We start from the raw sequence: 18,911 nt of genomic DNA on the forward strand, positions 1-18,911 counted from the left end.
ATGCCATCATTCTCATACTGTTTGATGGATATTCATATTAAATAACTAAAGACCAGATTTGTCTGACCTGGTAAAGCATAGCAGTCACAAAAATATGACTAAGTCTTACTTTTGCTTGGATCTGCTTACACTAGATGGTTTAATAATTTAGAACTATTTCTCATTTTGTACAAACTGCAAGATGAACATTACTCTTTAAAAACAGTTGGTACAGCCCTCAGTGAAACAGATAATTAGAGTTTGATTTGGCCAGAGCCACAAAAAGAGTAATGGAATTGCGCCAGAATAAAAGTGTGAACCATTTGGAAGGGTGAGATTTAAAGAGAACCGTGTCTATGCAAAAAAAAAAAAAAAAAAGAGTACATTTTTGGATCTAATGTGTCTCTCTTTAACATGGTAATGATTATAATTACTTTTAGGAGTAATGAGCTGCATTTTAATATACCTAGGAGATCAAGGTTCCAAACTTGCTGTTAAGAGCTATGGTAATCTTATATACCAACTAATTTACCATGATTTATTGTTTAGCTTATTAACAAGATAATTTGAACATCCTTGTAGATACATATACATATACTTTAGAGTGAATATGCATATATTTTTTTGCATTTTAACAGACCAGGTTTTATTTAGAAGGGACCTGGAGGCTCTGTGGACTAAACATTGGGCTGCTCACTGCAAAGTTGATGATTCAAACCCACCAGCCGCTTTATGAGAGAAAGATGAAGCTGTATGTTCCTATAAAGATTTATAGTATCTGAAACCCTAAGGAACATTTCTACTCTGTCCTACATAGGATCACTGTGTATGTAGTCTTTGGTCTTCATCAGTATTTTTTAAGTTCTTTTCACTTTCAACAAACAAGGATGTATCATCTACATCAAGTTGAAATCGACTCAGTGGAAGTGGGTTTGGTTTGGTTTGGCTGGTTTTAATTAAAGTAAATCTCAAAGGTAGCAAACCAACGGGTCCTGAGTTTCTGTTTGGAGTAATTAAACTTTTTGGAAATAGTGTGATGGTTGGTAAAGAATGACACTGAATTTGTATACTTAAAAATGGTTTAAATGGCAAAATGTTTTTGTATATATATTGTTGTTACGTGCTGTGGAGTCGGTTCCTACTCATAGCGACCCTGTACAGGGTTTCCGAGGCTGTAAATCTTTACGGGAGCAGAACGCCTCATCTTTCTCCCACGGAGCGGCTGGTAGTTTCAAACTGCTGACCTTAAGGTTCATAGCCCGATTCGTAACCACTACGTTACCAGAGCTCCTTTACAAAAATAAAATTTAAAGATAGTAAATTATATCATTAAATGAAATTCTTTTTACTGTTAAAAATATATATCCATTTAAAGTTCATTATAATTCCTTTTTCTTTGTTAACTGGTTACTTTAAGAACCAGTAATCCAGGAATTGGTCAACTAAATGTTGATTTTTCTCTCTGAGAAAAATGGAGATTTTCTAATATAAATACATTTAGAGATAATGCTGAAATGAACCCCTATCTATTACTCTTCTTAAGTAATGCTGACACATGATCAAAGAAGAAACATAAAGACAAAATTTTAAAAACATAACCATGTTGTTGTTAGGTACTTTCAAGTCAGTCCCAACTCACAGTGGCTCTTTGCACAACAGAACGAAACACTACCCAGTCCTGCACCATCCTCACAATTGTTACGATTGAGCCCATTGCTGCTACCACTGTATCATTCCATGTATTTGGATGTAATCTATATTGAAGGTCTTTTGACCTTCATCTGTAAGTGTTTAAAACCCTCTGGCTTTCAAGCAAGCAAAATTGTATCATCTGCATATCACAACTTGTTAATGAATCCTTCTCGAATCCTGATTTTACATTCTTTATACAACCCAGTCTTTTGGATTATTTGCGCTGTATACAGATTGAATAATCATGGTGAAAGTTATAACCCTGGTGAACACCTTTCCTGATTTTAAAACATTCACTATGCCCTTGTTCTTTTCTAACAACTACTGCTTGTCCGTGTACAGGTTCCTCATGAACACAATTAAATGTTCTGGCATACCTGTTCTTTGCAATGTTATCCATAGTTTGTCGTGATCCACATAGTTGAAAACCTTGTGTGTGCCAGGGTTTTATTCTGAAAGTAAAGAGGACTTAAAAGAGTTACTGATGAAGATCAAAGATTCCAGTGTTCAGTATGGATTGCACCTCAATGTAAATAATTAGACCAATAAACAGTATCATGATAAATGGAGAAAAGGTTGAAATGGTCTCAAGACTTCATTTTGCAACCCTGTATAGAGTTTTTGAGGAGTGGCTGGTGGGTTTGAACCACCAACCTTGTGATTAACAGTCCAGTGCTTATCCTACAGCAGCAACTGGTTTCTCAAATAGGAAAGAAAATTTAATTTTATAAAGGAAATATTAGTCCACAAACAATAAGATGCATTTAAAAAGCTAAATAAAACTGGTGTGATGGATTTTTATATGGTATGTAAAATTACAAGACCATTCATCCTGGTCTTGTAATTCCCATCAAATGACGGACTGATTTGTTGTTACGTGCTGTCGAGTTGGTTCCAACCCATAGTGACCCTGTATAGGGTTTCTGAGGAGTGGCTGGTGAGTTTGAACATAAGACTTAAAATTAGCTATCCCAGATGTGGAAAGGGGGAAGCTCACTACCACCAAGAAAGAGCCAGGAGCTGAGAACCTCCGAGACTAAAGAGGCAGCACTGCAATACCATAGATACATGGCACAAGATGGTGAGCAGCAATGGTAAGCATGGCAGGGAATTGACAGAAGTAGAAGAGAGGGTGTAGTAAACTTCCTCGCCCATGGAGTGAGAAAGCTGAGTGCCTTTCGGCAGCAGGCTTGCTGGCAGATTGTGCTGTCTATTGGCCCTTATCAGTGGAACTAAAGAGCTTTGTAAAACACTTATAGGAGCATGGAAGCGACTGGGCTGCTTTGAGCCAAGGAGAGGCTTAGCTGGGGAACAACTTTGAAGCTGTTCTTAAGGAAGAACTGTATCCTAAGTCATTCCAGACCCTGAATTGTAACCTGTTATTTCCCTAATAAATCCTATAACTGTGTGTTGTCTGTGAGTGCTGTGGGACAGACAACTGGTGTTAAAATTGATTAAAAAAAAAGTTGGAGAGAGGAGCTATGTCTCCTTCTGCTTCATAGGCATCTGCTTTGGTGGGGCGGGGGGTGGGGGAGGGAACATGTTGATTGTAATTCTCAACTCCCTCTGCCTCCCTCCATGAAATTAGAGGAGATCAAATACCTGTACCAGGGTATTTTTACAAAAGTATTCCATAATGCAGGCAGAGACAATGACGTGGAGAGATGGAGCAGTTGGGGACTTCAGACTCAGAGAGGGAGAGGGGCTGTGTGCTGATGACAGGGGTGGGGTGGGGCAGGCTGTGGTGTATACCCTTTGGTTGGGTGATGATGCATGGAGGGAATTGTAACCATAGCAATGAAATGATATACGATAGGATGAATGTAAAACTAATGTTCTCCCATGTAAACTGTCACATAATTCACAGTAAAACATTTTTTAAAAAGTATTCCATAATGCATTTGAATCAGAGATATATGACTTTCATGTTTTGAGAAGTAACCAGCTGTGTTGTTCTTGTTGTAGTTAAGTGCTGTTGCGTTGATTCCAACTCAAAGCAACCAAGCATTTCCAAGGAGTGTTTGGGGTTAGAACTGCCAGTCTTGCAGTTAGCAGTCCAGTGCTTTTCCTACAGTGCCACACTGGGATTCCAACCAGCTATGTTAGTTCATTTAAGATAATTCCTTCATAGCCCCAAATGAGAGATAATCATCCAGAAACCACATGATCCTTTTGTCTAACTCTGAAGTAAACATTGATTTCTGGACATGAAAACAAGTTTACATCAAGTTCATTCCAATTCATGGTGGCCTCATGAGTATCAGAGTAGAACTACTCCATAAAGTTTTCTTTGATTGTTTTTTTTTAGAAGTAGATTACCAGGCCTCTTTTATTTTTTTAAGATGTAAGTGCTGTTCAGTCGGTACTGACTAATAGCAACCCTACATAGGGTTTCCTAGGAGCAGCTGGTAAGTTTGAACTGCTGACCTTCCGGTTCAAAGTGCCCTTGCACTAACCCACAGCGCCACACCAGGACTCCATAGTCTGGACATTAGAGGTAGTAAATGCTTTGTGGTAATTTGAGCCACAAAATAACTTGCTTTGTGACAGATGTATGTCTTTTAAAAGGAAAATATTACAAAAAAATAGTGGGACTGAGAAAGTAGGAACTGAAAATTCTTATCTTTATTCAAAAGAAAGATGAATAATGCAGGTGATGACAGAAATTAAAAAAGCAAACAAGATATGATGAAATGGAATTTTGGAATTGTGTCCAATATAAACTTTGGTGGCTTATTATTATGGACATAGCCAAGCATGTGACACGTCACCATCACATTGAATTTATTGAAACCGCAGACAGAAACTCTTAGTTGCCTTCTCTTCAACAGCATTTTTCTTGGGCATCTGTTATATATTCCCAAATCTGTCTTTTGTTGTGAATAGTATTTGGAATGGATAGGCTGATTATTGAATGCACCCACTTCTCACTAAGGTTCCAAAGACCAGGTCATAATACAAAATTGGCAGTATTTGAGGAAAAGATGAAGGCAGACTCTTGAAACTGCTGTGCAGAATTTGTACTGTGGCAGTCTGACCCTGGGGCCCACAGCTAGACTAGCGGTATGATTGGTGTCTCTCAGGCTCAGGCATCCAGCAGGGCTGGGGTTCAAGATGGTCAGTGGCAGTGTCTGCACATGCCCATGCCCCTACAGCCACCCCCTGTGTAGCCCCAGTGTCCACCTGCAGGCTGGGGAAACCCCACAGAAATAAGCAACACATTGCTGGTCTTGGCAAGCACAGAATCTGAGGCTGAGAGCCTAGAGAAATTAACAGCTGCATGGAATCATTGCTCAGCATCCCAGGCTGCAGAAGAGAAGGGGAGGGACCAGCTTCTGCTACAGTCTTTAGTACCATTCCTGTAGTTGAGTAGAGGGGGGAGTAACAGCAGCATCAACTTTCCCCGCCACCTCTTGGGACTCTCTGGTCACTTAGGGCCATTTACTCTTCGTGGAAGGGCTCCCTCCTATTTTACAGACTAGACTTGTGTGTGCCATTTACTGTTGTGTTAGGTGACCCTGTGCACAACAAATGAAACACTGCTTTGTTCTGCACTATCCATACATTCATTGCTATGCTTGAGATCATTGTTGCTGCCACTTTGCCCATACCAGTAAGTCTTTTAAGTCCTCTTCACTTTCAGCAAGCAAGGTTGTTTCATTGGATTCTCGCAGGTTGGTAATGAGCCTTCCTCCAATCCTTATGCCATGTTCTTTTTCATATAATTCAGCTTCTCAGATTATTTGCTTAGTATACAGAGTGAATATTGTTGCTGTTAAGTTTCCAACTCACGTTGTTAATGTGCCATAGATTTGGTTCTGACTCATAGCAACCCTGTATTTCAAGGAGCGACTGGTGAGTTTGAACTGCCAACTTTGTGGTTCAAACCCATCATGCAGTCCACTGTTTATCCTATAACCCTGGTGCACACCTTTCCGGATTTTAAACTATTCCGTGTCCCCTTGTTCTGTTTGAACAACTGCTTCCTGGTTTCTGTACAGGTTTTCCTCATGAGCACAATTAGCGTTCTGGAATGCCATTCTTCACAGTGTTATCCATAGCTTGTCATGATCTACACAGTCAAAAGCCTTTACATAGTCAATAAAACACAGGTAAACTTCTTTCTAGTATTCTCTGCTTTCAGCCAAGATGCGTTTGGCGTTAGCAGTGATATCTCTCTTTCCACATCCTTGTCTAAATCCGGCTTGACCCTCTGACAGTTTCCTGTAGCTGGTTTTGAATGATCTTTAGCAAAATTTTACTTGTGTGTGATGTTAATGATATTGCCCAATGACATTTGCATCTCTCTGGAATGGATGCAACTATGGATCCCTTCCAATCATTTGGCCAGGTTAACTGTTTTCTGAATTCTTGGCATAGATGATTGCGTGCCTCCAGTGCTGTATCAGCATGTTGAAAATTTTCAATTTGTATTCCATCAATTCCTGGAGCCTTGTTCTTTGCCAGTGCCTTCAAGTGCACCTTGGACTTCTTCCTTTTGTATCATTGGCTCTTGATCAATTGCTACCTCTTAAAATGGTTGAACATCAACCATTTCTTTTTTGGTACAGTAACTGTATAGTCCTTCTATCTTCTTTTGATGCTTTCTGCATTCTTCAGTATTTCCCCTGTAATCCTTTGATAATACAAATCAAGGCTTGATTTTTTTTTCTTCAGTTCCTTCAGCTTGTGAAATGTTGAGCATGTTATTCCCTTTTGGCCTTCTAACTCCAGGTCTTTGCACATTTCATAATACTTGACTTTGTTTTCTTGAGCTGTCTTTTTTTTTTTTTAATGTTTAATTGTGGATTATGTGATAGTTTACATGGGAGAGCATTAGTTTTACATTCATTCTATTGTATATCACCTCATTGCCATGGTTACAGTCCCCTCCATGCAGTCCTTCCCCCACACCCCCCAGGTCTTCAGCACACAGTCGCTCTCCCTCTCTGGATCTAAAGTCTCCAGCTGCTCCATCGCTCCACGTCGTCATCTCTGGCTCCATTTCAGGTATCACTGCTTCTCTGGGTAGGGTCCTGTTCTCTGCTCTTCTCCCTTGATGGTCCTAGGGACCTCCATTGAGCTGTCCTTTGAAATTTTCTGTTCAGCTCTTTTACTTGCTCATTTCTTCCATTTACTTTAACATCTCTATGATGGAGAGCAAGTTTCAGAGTCTCTTCTGACATCCATTTTGGTCTTTTCCTTCTTTTTTTTCTTCTTAATGACCTTTTGCTTATTCCTGTATGATGTTCTCGATGCAATCCCAGAACTCTTTCTGGTCTTTGGTCATTAGTGTCTAATGCATCAGATCTGTTCATGGTATGTTCCAAGTCATATTTTGGCTCCCGTGGACTTATTTTAATTTTCTTTGTCTTCAGCCTGAACTTGCATAGAAGTAATTGATTGTCTATCCATAGTCTGCCCCTGGCTTTATTTTAGCTTATGATATGGAACTTTTCCACTGTCTCTTTCCACGGATTTAGTCAGCTTGATTTCTGTGTATTCCACCTGGTGTGGTTCATGTGTATAGTCATCTTTTATGTTGTTTAAAAAGGTATTTACAGTGAATAAGTCACTGATCTTACAAATTTCTATCATGTCATCACCAGCATCATTTTTATCATCATATCTTCCAACTAGGGATCCTTCGTCTTTGCTTTTTAATCCCCCACTGTTATTACATGGGTCTTGATGGCTGGAACTTTGTCATGTCTTGTGCATATATATAATCAATAAATATATATTCATTTCAGTTAATTAAAAATATGTTTAATGTGCTGAAATGGATAAGTTAGAAATAGTCTATAGCTAAGGAGCTCTGGTTTGGAGTCCTGGTATGGCACTGTCGGTTAATGTGCTAGATTGTAAAGTTGGCTTGGACTTAAAGGCTGGTGGTTCAAGCTTACCAGCTGCTCCTCGGAAACCCTATACAGGGTTGCTAAAAGTCGGATGGCAATTTGACAGTGCTTAGTAACAGTATAGTAAGGAGCCCTGGGCAGTGTAGTGGTTGTAAGTCAGGCTACTAATCTCAGGGTCAGCAGTTCAAACTACCAGTGGATCCATGGGAGAAAGAAGAGGCTTTCTGCTCCTGTAAAGATTTACAGCCTCGGAAACCCTGTACAGAGTCACTTGTGAATCAGAACTGACTCCATAGCATATAACAACCATCACCATACTGCCAATAAGGAATCCTAGTGTGGTGCTGTGGTCTAATGCAAAGTTGTTTGATCCACAAAGTTCAAGTTCACTAGCTGCACCTTGGAAATCCTAAACAGGGTCACTATGATTCTGAACCAATTCGACTGCACTTAACAACAAATACTGCCAATATAGTAAGAGTTTTTCAACAAAATATTTAAGATCAAAGCTAAATAGAGCAAAAATTATAATGGGCATTTTAGATATAAACCATAAATTATGACTTACATACAATTTATTCTGTATATTCCTTTGTTCTTCCCACTTGCTTTATGCCATTATAACGGCTTCCTTGTTTTAGTCTTTTTTTTTTTTTTTGCCTTTGTTCTAACCTTTAGGTCTATAATACTTTCTAGCCTGGGGGATAACAGTATATTCCAGTGGTGATATGTGTATTACAGCTATAATTGATGTGTGGTTACTATTTCCTCAATTTTCCTCTTGACTGATCTTGCTGCAGCATTTAGTGCTGCTCCCTTCCATCTTGAAACTTAGTCTTCCCTTGATTTTTTTGAAACACCATTTCTTTGATTTCCTCCCAAGCCTTTAGTTATACTTGCTCTTTCTCCTTTTTCTTCTCTGTCCTTTAAATTTATATTTCAAGTTACTCATTGGGAAAGTATTAAATTATGCCATGTTTCTGTAAGTAAAATAGAGAAGATGATTCATATAATAATTTCACTTACATACTTCTGTGAGATCTAGAATGAGACGAGTAGGTAGGATTTTAAGAAATTTTCATTTCCACCTAACAACCTTGGGACTGAGTAATTGCTGTTATTGGTCATATATGTAAAGGTAGGGGGTCCCCAAAGAATCTGTCCACAGCTGACTTCTGTTACAACATGCTCTTGGGCAACCTACTTCCATGACTTCAAAAACACCCAATTGGTAGTGACTCCTAGTTTTTAAAATTTTCAGCTCAAATTTTTCTCTTGTGTTAATAGAATGGTCACTAGTGCTCCTTTGAATATTTCTCATAATATTGCACATTAATGTTCCACACTGAATCATCTATAATTGATCCCTGCCAGATTTGTTCAGCTTGTGATTGACTCGCTTTTGTTCTTTTTCCTCCCCAAAATGACCGCTTACCAAGTCCTGTCAATTCTCTTTCTTAATTAAGAGTTCTCAAATGTCTGTTATCCCTGTTCTGCCCATACAATTCTGCTGTAGGATGGATTTCTGCTGTAGGATGTCTTGCTTTCAGTTTTCGTTACACTACTTACCGGATAATCTTTCTAAGGCAGAGATTCTCTACTGCAGAGAAAATAAGATAATGGAATATTTTGAGCACCACTTCTGTGTGTGTGTGTGTGTGTGTAGCAGCTCTGGTAGCATAGTGGTTACGCATCGGGCTGCTAATCTCATGGTCAGCAGTTTGAAACTACCAGCTGTTGCGCAGGAGAAAGATGAGGCTTTCTGCTCCCATAAAGATTTACAGCCTTGGAAACCTTGTACAGGGTTGCTATGAGTCAGAACCAACTCCATGGCACATAACAACAACAACATACACATATACATAGAGAGAGAGAGAAAGAAGTGTTCAAAATGCTCTATTATCTTATTCTCAAGATATATAGGAGTCCTGGTATGGTTCTGAGGGGTAATGCGCACCAGAGTGCAAAGCCATGTGAACTGCAAGGTTGACAGTTCAAGCTCACCAGCTGTTCCTTGGAAACCGTATACAGGGTTGCTATGGTTTGGAATTGACTTGACGGCACTTAACACACACAATATATCTATATATCTATATATCTATAGATACATTGTGTGTGTGGGGGGGAGATCCCATTATCTTTTTATTCTAATTTTTCTTGAACTTCTTGAAAGCCCACTTGTGTATTTGTGTGTGTTGGTGTGTATTGTCAAAGTGAATGGTTGGCAGTTTATGTCTGCCCAGAGGTGCCTTGGAACAAAGGCCTGGTGATCTACTTCTGAAATATCAGCCATTGAAAACCCTATGTCCTACTCTGACACATGGGGTTGCCATGAGTTGGAATTGATGTTTACCCCCTAGGGTTATTTTATGGCTGAGGAAACTGAGATAAACTGGTTACGTTCAATGATAGAATTTGTAAAGTACAAAACTGGACTTGAATCCAGTGGCCTTTTGCAAAGCCTATGAATTTACACAGTTGTTGCACAGTTCATGAGCTGTTGTTATATTTTTTTATTTCACAATTAAGAATTTTTAATAAAAGATTAGTTAAGGAGCTCTGGTATCATAGTGGTTACGAATGGGGCTGCAAACCTCAGGTCAGCACTTAGAAACTACCAGCTGTTCCGTGGGAGAAAGATGAGGTTTTCTGATCCTGTAAAGATTTACAGCCTTGGAAACCCTGTGCAGGGTTGCTATGAGTCGGAACCGACTCCACGGCATATAACAACAACAACAACAGTTATAGGCTTCAGAGTTTTGTCTATGATGATAAGTGCTGTGGAATTGGTTCCAGCTCCTAGTGACCCTGTATAGGGTTTCTGAAGAGTGGCTGGTTGAGCTTGAACCACAACCAGGTGATTCAAACCAACCTTGAAGTTCAGTGCATTAGATAAATAAAAATTTGCGTGTAAAATATTTGGAATTTAATGAGAGAAATTGACTTGCGTTGACTGGGAAATAAAAGTTACATGTCCTGAAATGGATAAAATTAGAGACATGCATTAAGCAAATCTACTGCAAGAGATCTCTTGAAAGTGTTAATAAGCAAAGATGTCACTTTGAGGACTAAGGTGTCTCTGACCCAAGCTGTGGTATTTTCTGGTGCCTTGTATGCATGTAAAAGTTAGACAATGAATAAGGAAGACTGAACAGTAATTGATACCTTTGAATAATGGTACTGACAAAGAGTATTGAATATAACACAGACTGCCAGAAGAATGAACGGAAAACTGTCTTGGAATAAGTACACCGAGAATGCACGTTACAAGTGAGGATGGCGAGGCTGTGTCATTTAGACATTGGACATGTTACTAAAAGGGACCAGTTCCTGGAGAAGGACATCATGCTTGATAAAGTAGAGGGTCAGTGAGAAACAGGAAGATCCTCAAGGAAATGAATTAGCACAGTGACATCAACAATGGACTCATTCATGGCAATGATTGTGAGGATGGTACCAGTCCCAGCAGTTTCATTCTGTTGGACCTAGGGTTGCAATGAGTCAGAATTGACTGGACACCTAAACATGCTATACACTCAAAGTTAATTCTGTGATCTTGGTGTTTGTTTCTTTACTCAATTTAGAAGACAGAAGACTAGAGAATACAGATGAATTATGTGTTAGATGAAGTAAAGACATTGAGCTTAATTAGAATATCAGAACTGTAAAAAATGTTGTTGTTTTCAAGTGTAGTCGAGTCAGTTCTGACTTATTGCAACCCTGTATAGGGTTGTATAGGAGTGACACTGTATAGGAGTGGCTGGTGAATTTGAACTGCTGACCTTGCAGTTCAAACGGCACTATCCCACAGTGACATGCCCACACCAGGACTCCTTGCACAAAGTCTTACAGCATGTTATTTGCAGAATCAGAACGGGAATCTGGGGGTCCTAACTTCTTTTCCTCAGTTATGAAAAGTTTATATATCTAAGACTAAGACAGTCTTGTTCAAGTTAAAAAGGGAGTTTCCAGTGGCTACATTTTTAACACTAAGAACTAAGAAAGTGACATGACTACTGAAGGCAAAAATCATTCATTCAGTGCTGAAGTAATTTACTACTTGTTTACCTGGATTTTAATGTATGTCATGGTGATTTTACTAATTGAATTTAAAAAATTGTTTTTTAATTAATTGAGTGATAGTTTACATGGGAGAACATCGGTTTCAGTCATAGTTTCATTGCAATGATTACAATCTCCTCTGCTCATCATTCAGCAGTATTTGCTTCTATTCCATGGTTTTTTTGGGGGAAGAGGGATGTACACAAAAACACTCAGGAATATATAATAATTTAAACAACCAAAGGGCGCATTCTGCAAGCCTGCCTCCTGGCTAACAGCACATAACTGTTCTCTTTCCATGAGTCTAGTGTCCTCACCTGCTGTCTCTCCATGTCCTCATCTCTGCCTCCATTTCTGGTGTCGCTGCTTTTCTGGATAGGGTCCTGCACTCTGCTTGTGCTCTTGATGGTCCTAGGGTCCTCTGTTCCTGGACTGTAAGATTAACTACTCCACCATCTTTGTTACAAAACTTCTACCTTTAACAGTTGTGATAGTCTCAATTAGTCATGATAACAATTACTCATGATTGAATCGTAAGAATCTTATCACCATCTCCTTTCACCAGACCCATCTAGACAAGATGAAAACTATTCAGTAGGGATTCTATCTTCCCACACACATTTTGAAACTAAACTCCCTTTTGAAAACTTGTAAGCCAGTCACTTCATGCCTTTTTAGCTTCCCCTCCCACCCACCCACCCACCCATTTTAGGTAGCCAATGTCTAAGTAGCCCGTCCCTATCTACCTTGTATAATGAGGGGATAGGATTGATACTTGATGTGAAGACTCTTTCTCTCAGTTGGTATAGGTCAAGTTCATCAAATTGTTTGCTAACTGATTTTTAAACTTTTAATTTACTTTGTCTTAAGTATTATGGACAGGAGTAGGCTATCCAGGAATAGATTTGCATATGCTATTAACATCTGGATGTTGCTGTTACGTGCTATTGAGTCAGTTCTGACTCACAGTAACCCTGTATAGGGTTTCTGAGGAGTGGCTAGTGGGTTTGACTCATCAACCCTGTGGGATCTTGCAGTTAGCAGTCCAGAGCTCATCCTACAGCAACACAACAGAACATAAAACATAAAATATTCTCAGTAGATATTCAAAGGCAGTTTTTCTTAGGAGCATACACTCTCTTTACTTCATGAATTCATATTTTTCGATGAGATTTTTGTCTGTTTTCTCATGTATTACTTTCTTTGTCAAATTGAGTTATATTAAACTTTTAGAGATAGAATAATCATGCTTAAGTAAACAGTGCAATAATGAATAGTTTATCTTTTTTGCTTTTTAAATTTACAATCTTTTTGGAATATAGGTGACAGCAACTAAAGGAAATACCATACTACCCCCTGCAAAATTCTGACCTTCTATTTCAGAATTGAAATACCTTCTATACTCAAGATTATGTGGAGATAAGTTGAATGATTGCAGTTTTATATGAGGCTTGAAAAATTGAAGATGTGACCCTCATTGTTTGGTTTGTTCTGTTTCTCCAGCCCTTAGCTCATTCATGTTTGGAGCTTTAAGGAAATGGGAAAAGTCCTATTTTCCTATTACTCTTCCAAGGTTTGGCAGCTAGGAAGGACTATACTGGATCAAAGTATGTTCTTTCTTAAGCAAATATGCATTTATTCAAAGGAGATCATATATTTGTCCAAATGCAGGAATTAGAAATAATGACCTGATTTGAGGAATGAGGTTTTGTTTTTTCAGTGTAATTCTATTTTTTGTGCAATAATGCAAATGGGCTTGTGCTTTAAAAAAAAAAAAAAAAAAGCAAAAACCCAACAAACCAGTGGCTATCAACTGTAATGCCTTTCATAAGCAGTATTGCTTTCTGAAACTTATAAATTAACAAAACATCACTATTATATGGTATATGGAGATGTGCCAATCATAGGATGGTTTTCTATAATCATCTTGTTTGATAGTGTTGTGCAATTCATGGAAAACTACCAAGATAAATAAGGTTGAGCAGCTATTTTTTTTTATTATTAAGATATAATTCACATGCTGTAAAACTCACCATTTTAAACTGAACAATTCAGTAAGTTTCTATCTTACTCCCAAGACTGTAGCTGTAACCTCTAATTCCAGAACATCTGTTTGTTTGTTTATTATTCGTTTATTTATGAATAAAAATTTAGAAGTAGACTTATCCCAAACCCAGGCCATGCCATGAGTCAATGTCTTTGGCCCTTCCATGATTTCTTGCCTTTGGGAAGGAAAGGTTAAGTGCTGTGGGAGCTTTGGTGGTTAGGTGAGATCCAGGCTTTGAGCTTCTTCCCTAATTGGGGCTCACGTGTGCGAGGTAAATTACATTATTTACCCACTGCTATTTAATCGATTCTGACTCATAGTGCCCCAATAGGAATGAAGTAGACCTGCCCGTTAGGGTTTCTGAGGCTGTAAATCTTTATGAAAGCAGTCAGCCACATCTTTTTCCCTCAAAAGATGGTGGGTTTGAAATGCCTGCCCTGCTCTGCTACACTCCATTTTCATCATTCTTAGCCAGGTGACTTCCTTTGTCGTTGAGACATGAGGAGATGTGATGAGTGCCGTTTCTGAGCAGAGACTGTAGGAACCTGGTTTGCCATGATTTTCTCTCTTGTCTCTGTCATTGTGATGACCTCTCATTATACAATGTTTGATAAGGGATTGGGGCACTTCTCTCCCAAAAGGGGTGTTTGAAAGGCACACCATAGCAATTCTGACTTGCTGGGAAAATGTTCACCTGTTGCTGGCCAGTTGATTCAGCCTCAGAAATCCTATAGGAAACAGCTTCCAAGGCTGTAATCTTTACTGAAGCCTAGTGGTACATCTTTGTTCCTGCAGAATGACTGGTGGGCTCAAACTTTTGAACCTTTCAGCTAGCAGCAGGAAGCTGAGTGCTTAACCACTGTGCCATCAGGGCTCTCTGAGAAGCTGTTCTGAGGCTCATCGCACCTTTGAGATGGGGAGAGTGTTGTTTGATTGAGACTCTAGGAAATAATCTCCTTACCACCCCAAAAAAGAAACCTGTACCTACTTTTTTGTCCCTATGGATCGGCTGGGTTCTGTACATTTCATACTCTATGTGACTGACTTCACTTAATCCTCTTAAACTTCAACCATGTTTTAGCATGTATCAATACTTCATTACTATGGCTGAATAATTTATTTTATGGTATAACCTATTTTGTTTATGCATTCATCAGTTATTGGGCATTTGGACTGTCTAATTTTTGGTTATCTTAAATAACTGCTGTGAGTATTCATGGACACTTTTTCATGTGAGCATATTTTCAATTCTTATGTTAATATTAGAACACACCCGGGGGGTGGGGGGACAGAAGAAAATAATGACCTGGGATTAGGTAAAGGTTCTTGGCTGTGATGCCAAAAATACACACACACACACACACACACACACACACACAGTTAATCAAAATTAAGAATTCTTCTAAAGTTGCTGTATGGGAATGAAAATATAAAGAACAGAATGGAAGAAAATATTTTTAAATGTATCTAGCAAAGGTCTTATCGAATAAACAACTCCCAGAAGTCAGTAAGAAACAACCCAATAAAAAAATTCAATAGATGCTTTCCTAAACTTCTTTGAAATGATTGATGAGCAAATGATGGTTAACACTGTTAGTTATTAAGGGAATGCAAAAAAAAATTTTTTTTATTTTTTTATTTTTGCAAACTGACAATACCTAATGCAAGTGAGGATGTGGAGTGACTGAAAGTTGTACTTTATTGGTGAGAATACAAAATAGTATGGCCATGTTAAAAACTCCATTGGAAAAACATTGTTTCATGAAAGTTAAATATATATTACCATATCATAACTTAGCCACCACCCTCGTATGTGTTAATAAATGAAATGAAAATTTAGGTTCCTACAAAACTTATATACACATATAGAACTTTCTCAAAATGTTTGAAATTATATAGGTGAGTTAATTGGGAAATAGTGTTGATTTAAAGCTGTTTTTCATAAGTTACTGTTAAGTGCCATTGAGTCAGTTCTGACGTACAGAGACTCTAGAGTTTCTGAGATTGTAAATCTTAGTGAGAACAGAAAGCCCCATCTTTTCTCCTGTGGAGCAACTGGTGCAATTGAACCACTGACTTTGTGGTTCTCAGTCCAGTGCTTATCCTACAGAGTCACTTGACTCCTGTTTTTCATATAGATAGGAAATGAGTCCCATAGTAAGTAAGTCATATTGTAAACTAGTAGTACAGTTTGGAGAATGAATTCAGCATCCCTGTTTTTTAGGATAGTGCTCTTTCTACTATACCATGCTTCCTCTCCTAGCCGAAGGGCCCTGTTTAAGATACAGTTGAATTAAGGAAAATACTATATGTTGTTCTTCTTCCTAGTATATCCTCAGTATACTTTTCTTTAAATATAGGACTGTCAAATGTGTATTTGAGCTATTGATTTATATAGATCCAGGGATTTGGTCAAAGATTTCTGCCACTTTTGATGCTTGGTATCCTAGAAATTTTTTTACATGCATATGGTTTGGATATATGTTTTTGGTCACTGTTTTTTAATATCCTCTACTTTAAGCTATGAAGAAGGACATCCCTCACACTCTGAAGCAGATCTCCTTCAGAGACAGACTTTTGCAGCTTCTCATCAGCTTCCTGGATATGCTACTACACCTCAGCCAACTGGTAACAATTCTTGTGAAATATACCATGAATCGGGGACCATTTAATGAACAATAAGGAAAAAAAATCATTTTCATGTGTGTGGTCATGAGTACCTGCAGGGTGTAATCATGACATGGAAAATGTTCAAATGAAAATGAAATCAAGAGCTTTGTCTTTTACTAATAGAGGCTATGTAGATAATCAATAGGTTGTAAATTTAGGGAGATGTTAGATTATAAATGTAATTGGTCAAATTGATACTTTTTTACAATTTCAAAATAAAATGTTTCAGGATTGTAGAATTTTTAATTTTCAGATAATTTTATATAGGACATATTTTTTCTTTGAGCTATATTTTATATTTAAATGTAGGTCTTTCTGGAATATTTGAAACTAATGTGAACAGTGCCACCACTAACACTAAAGAATCTTCAGTGATGAATTTTTCTGCTGTTGAACCCCAAACTGCTCAGGCTGCTTCTTCAGGAACTACTCTTTTACCACAATTCAGGGCTTCATCCTGGCAGACAGGTAATTTGTGTTAAAAATTCTGTTTTTAAGTCTTCCAAAACTACTGACCAAGAATACATGTTTTATAACCATATTAAGATAGTGTTGCTGAGAGTGATGTTAATTATTGATCTTGAATGATTTGTTTAGCATACAGATTGAGTAAGTATGGTGAAGGGATACAACTCTGAGCATGTTCTTCTCTTGATTTTCTAATTCCAGGTCTTTGTGCCTTTCATTATAATACTGTCTTTTTGAGTTGCCTGTTTAAATTTTCTATTCAAGTCTGTAACTTCCTCATTTTTTATTTTTATTTTTTTAAACTTTTTATTGTGAATTTGGTAAAAGGCTTACAGAGCAGATCATCAGTTTAACATTCAACAATTCATATGCTTTGCTTCATTCATTACATGGTTGCAATCCCCTCCATGTACCAACAGTTAATAGTATTTTTACTTCTATTTTACTTTTGCATTCCTATTGCATTCTTCCTTGTATCCTGCTACATTCATCTTTCCTCTGCTAATCTCCCTTTTGTATATTGCCTGCCATGTCACCGATGTTAATATGTGTGTACCCTCTATAGTTCGTGAATAATTTCCCCTCCCCCACCCATTAACCATCATCATATATTGTTTCTCTTATAAGAAAACCTTTTTTTTTTTTTTTTTTACTCTTTTACAACGTTGCTCTCATACGATGTTTGTCCTTTTGTGATTGAATAATTTTACTCAGCATAATGGAGCTCTGGTAATGTAGTGGTTATGAAGCAAGCTGCAAACCCTCAGGGTCAGCAGTTTGAAACTACCAGCTGTTCTGCGGGAGAAAGATGAGGCTTTCTGCTCCCATAAAGATTTACAGCCTTGGAAACCCTGTACAGGGTTGCTATGAGTCAGAACCGACTCCACGGCACATAACAACAACAACAATGTCCTCCAAGTTCAACCATGTTGTGAGGTGTTTCACAGATTCATCATTATTGTTCAACGTTGCATAGTATTCCATTGTGTGCATGTACTATAGGTGGTTTAATTATTCTTCTGCTAATAGGCATTTAGGCTGTCTCCATGTTTTTGGTAAGTCTCTTATAGACAGCATATTGAAGGATCTTGTTTTCTTAATTCATTTCTGCTCTTTATGTCTCTTGACTGATACATTTAATTCATTGACATTCAGTGTAATTATCAGAAGGTGTGAATTGATTGTTATTTTTCTGTGTGTGTTTTTTGTGGTGCTGTTGGATTCTTTGTTCCACATAATTCCCTATGCTGAGTTTATTTTGTTTATGGATTTGACTTTCATTTTCATTTCAGTTGTGTTAATGTTTACTAAGGAGTCCTGGTATAGTGCTACAGGATAATGCACTGAACCGCATGGTCGGTTTGAACTGCAATGTTGGCGGATCAAACTCACCAACTGCTCCTCGGAAACCCTACACAGGGTCACTATGAGTTGGAACCAATTCAACAGCACTTAACCTTTCTAACTTTCTTTTTTTTTTTTTAAATTTTAATGTGTAGAGCATTATTTTTCTTTGTGGTTACCCTGTAATTAATTTTTTCCCTGCTTAAAACAGTCTGTTTTATCTTGAAATCTGCTTGACTTCCTTGCCTTTTGGAAATTCTGTATCTACACTATTTCCTCTTTGCTTTGTAGTGAACTTTGTTATCCGTTGGTATCTCTGGTTTCCTATTTTCAGTCTTAAAAGGTTTGCTTTACTTTATATCTGGATTGAGTTCTGCGTGGTGCTGTTATGTATGTATAGTATCTCTGGTTGTTGTTTGCTGTTGTTGGTTCTCAGTTCAAAGAAATTGGTTCAAAGACCAACTTTATAGAAAATACTGGTTCTGGTTCAAAGACCAACTTTACATAAAGTTCTGGTTCAAAGACCAACTTTACAAAAAATGCTCAGTTCAAAGCATTTTTGTAAAGTTGGTCTGGTTATTACAAATTCTTATAATTTCTGTTTATAGGAATTGTCATTTTGCCCATTGTATTTGGGGGACAGTTTTGCTGGGTATATGATTTTTTATTTTTTTTTTTATGTTTTATTGTGAATTATATGATAGTTTACATGAGAGAACTTTAGTTTTACATTCATTCCATCGTATATTGTTTCATTGCCATGGTTCCAGTCCCCTCCATGCATCATCAAC

At 37.9% G+C, this 18,911-nt stretch overlaps 1 protein-coding gene across 1 annotated transcript in view; it reads left to right on the plus strand.

Annotated features, from left to right (window-relative positions):
- The first annotated feature begins 16,682 nt into the window (after nucleotides 1-16,682).
- QSER1 (glutamine and serine rich 1) overlaps nucleotides 16,683-18,911 on the plus strand; it is a 58,658-nt gene continuing 56,429 nt past the window's right edge. Inside the window, exon 1 of the mRNA XM_006864871.1 lies at nucleotides 16,683-16,776. Within this exon, the coding sequence (XP_006864933.1) occupies nucleotides 16,683-16,776 (94 nt within the window). The remainder of the gene's footprint in view (nucleotides 16,777-18,911) is intronic.

Source organism: Chrysochloris asiatica, unplaced genomic scaffold, assembly GCF_000296735.1.
Source record: "Chrysochloris asiatica unplaced genomic scaffold, ChrAsi1.0 scaffold00072, whole genome shotgun sequence".
NCBI classification, from domain to species: Eukaryota; Metazoa; Chordata; class Mammalia; order Afrosoricida; family Chrysochloridae; genus Chrysochloris; species Chrysochloris asiatica.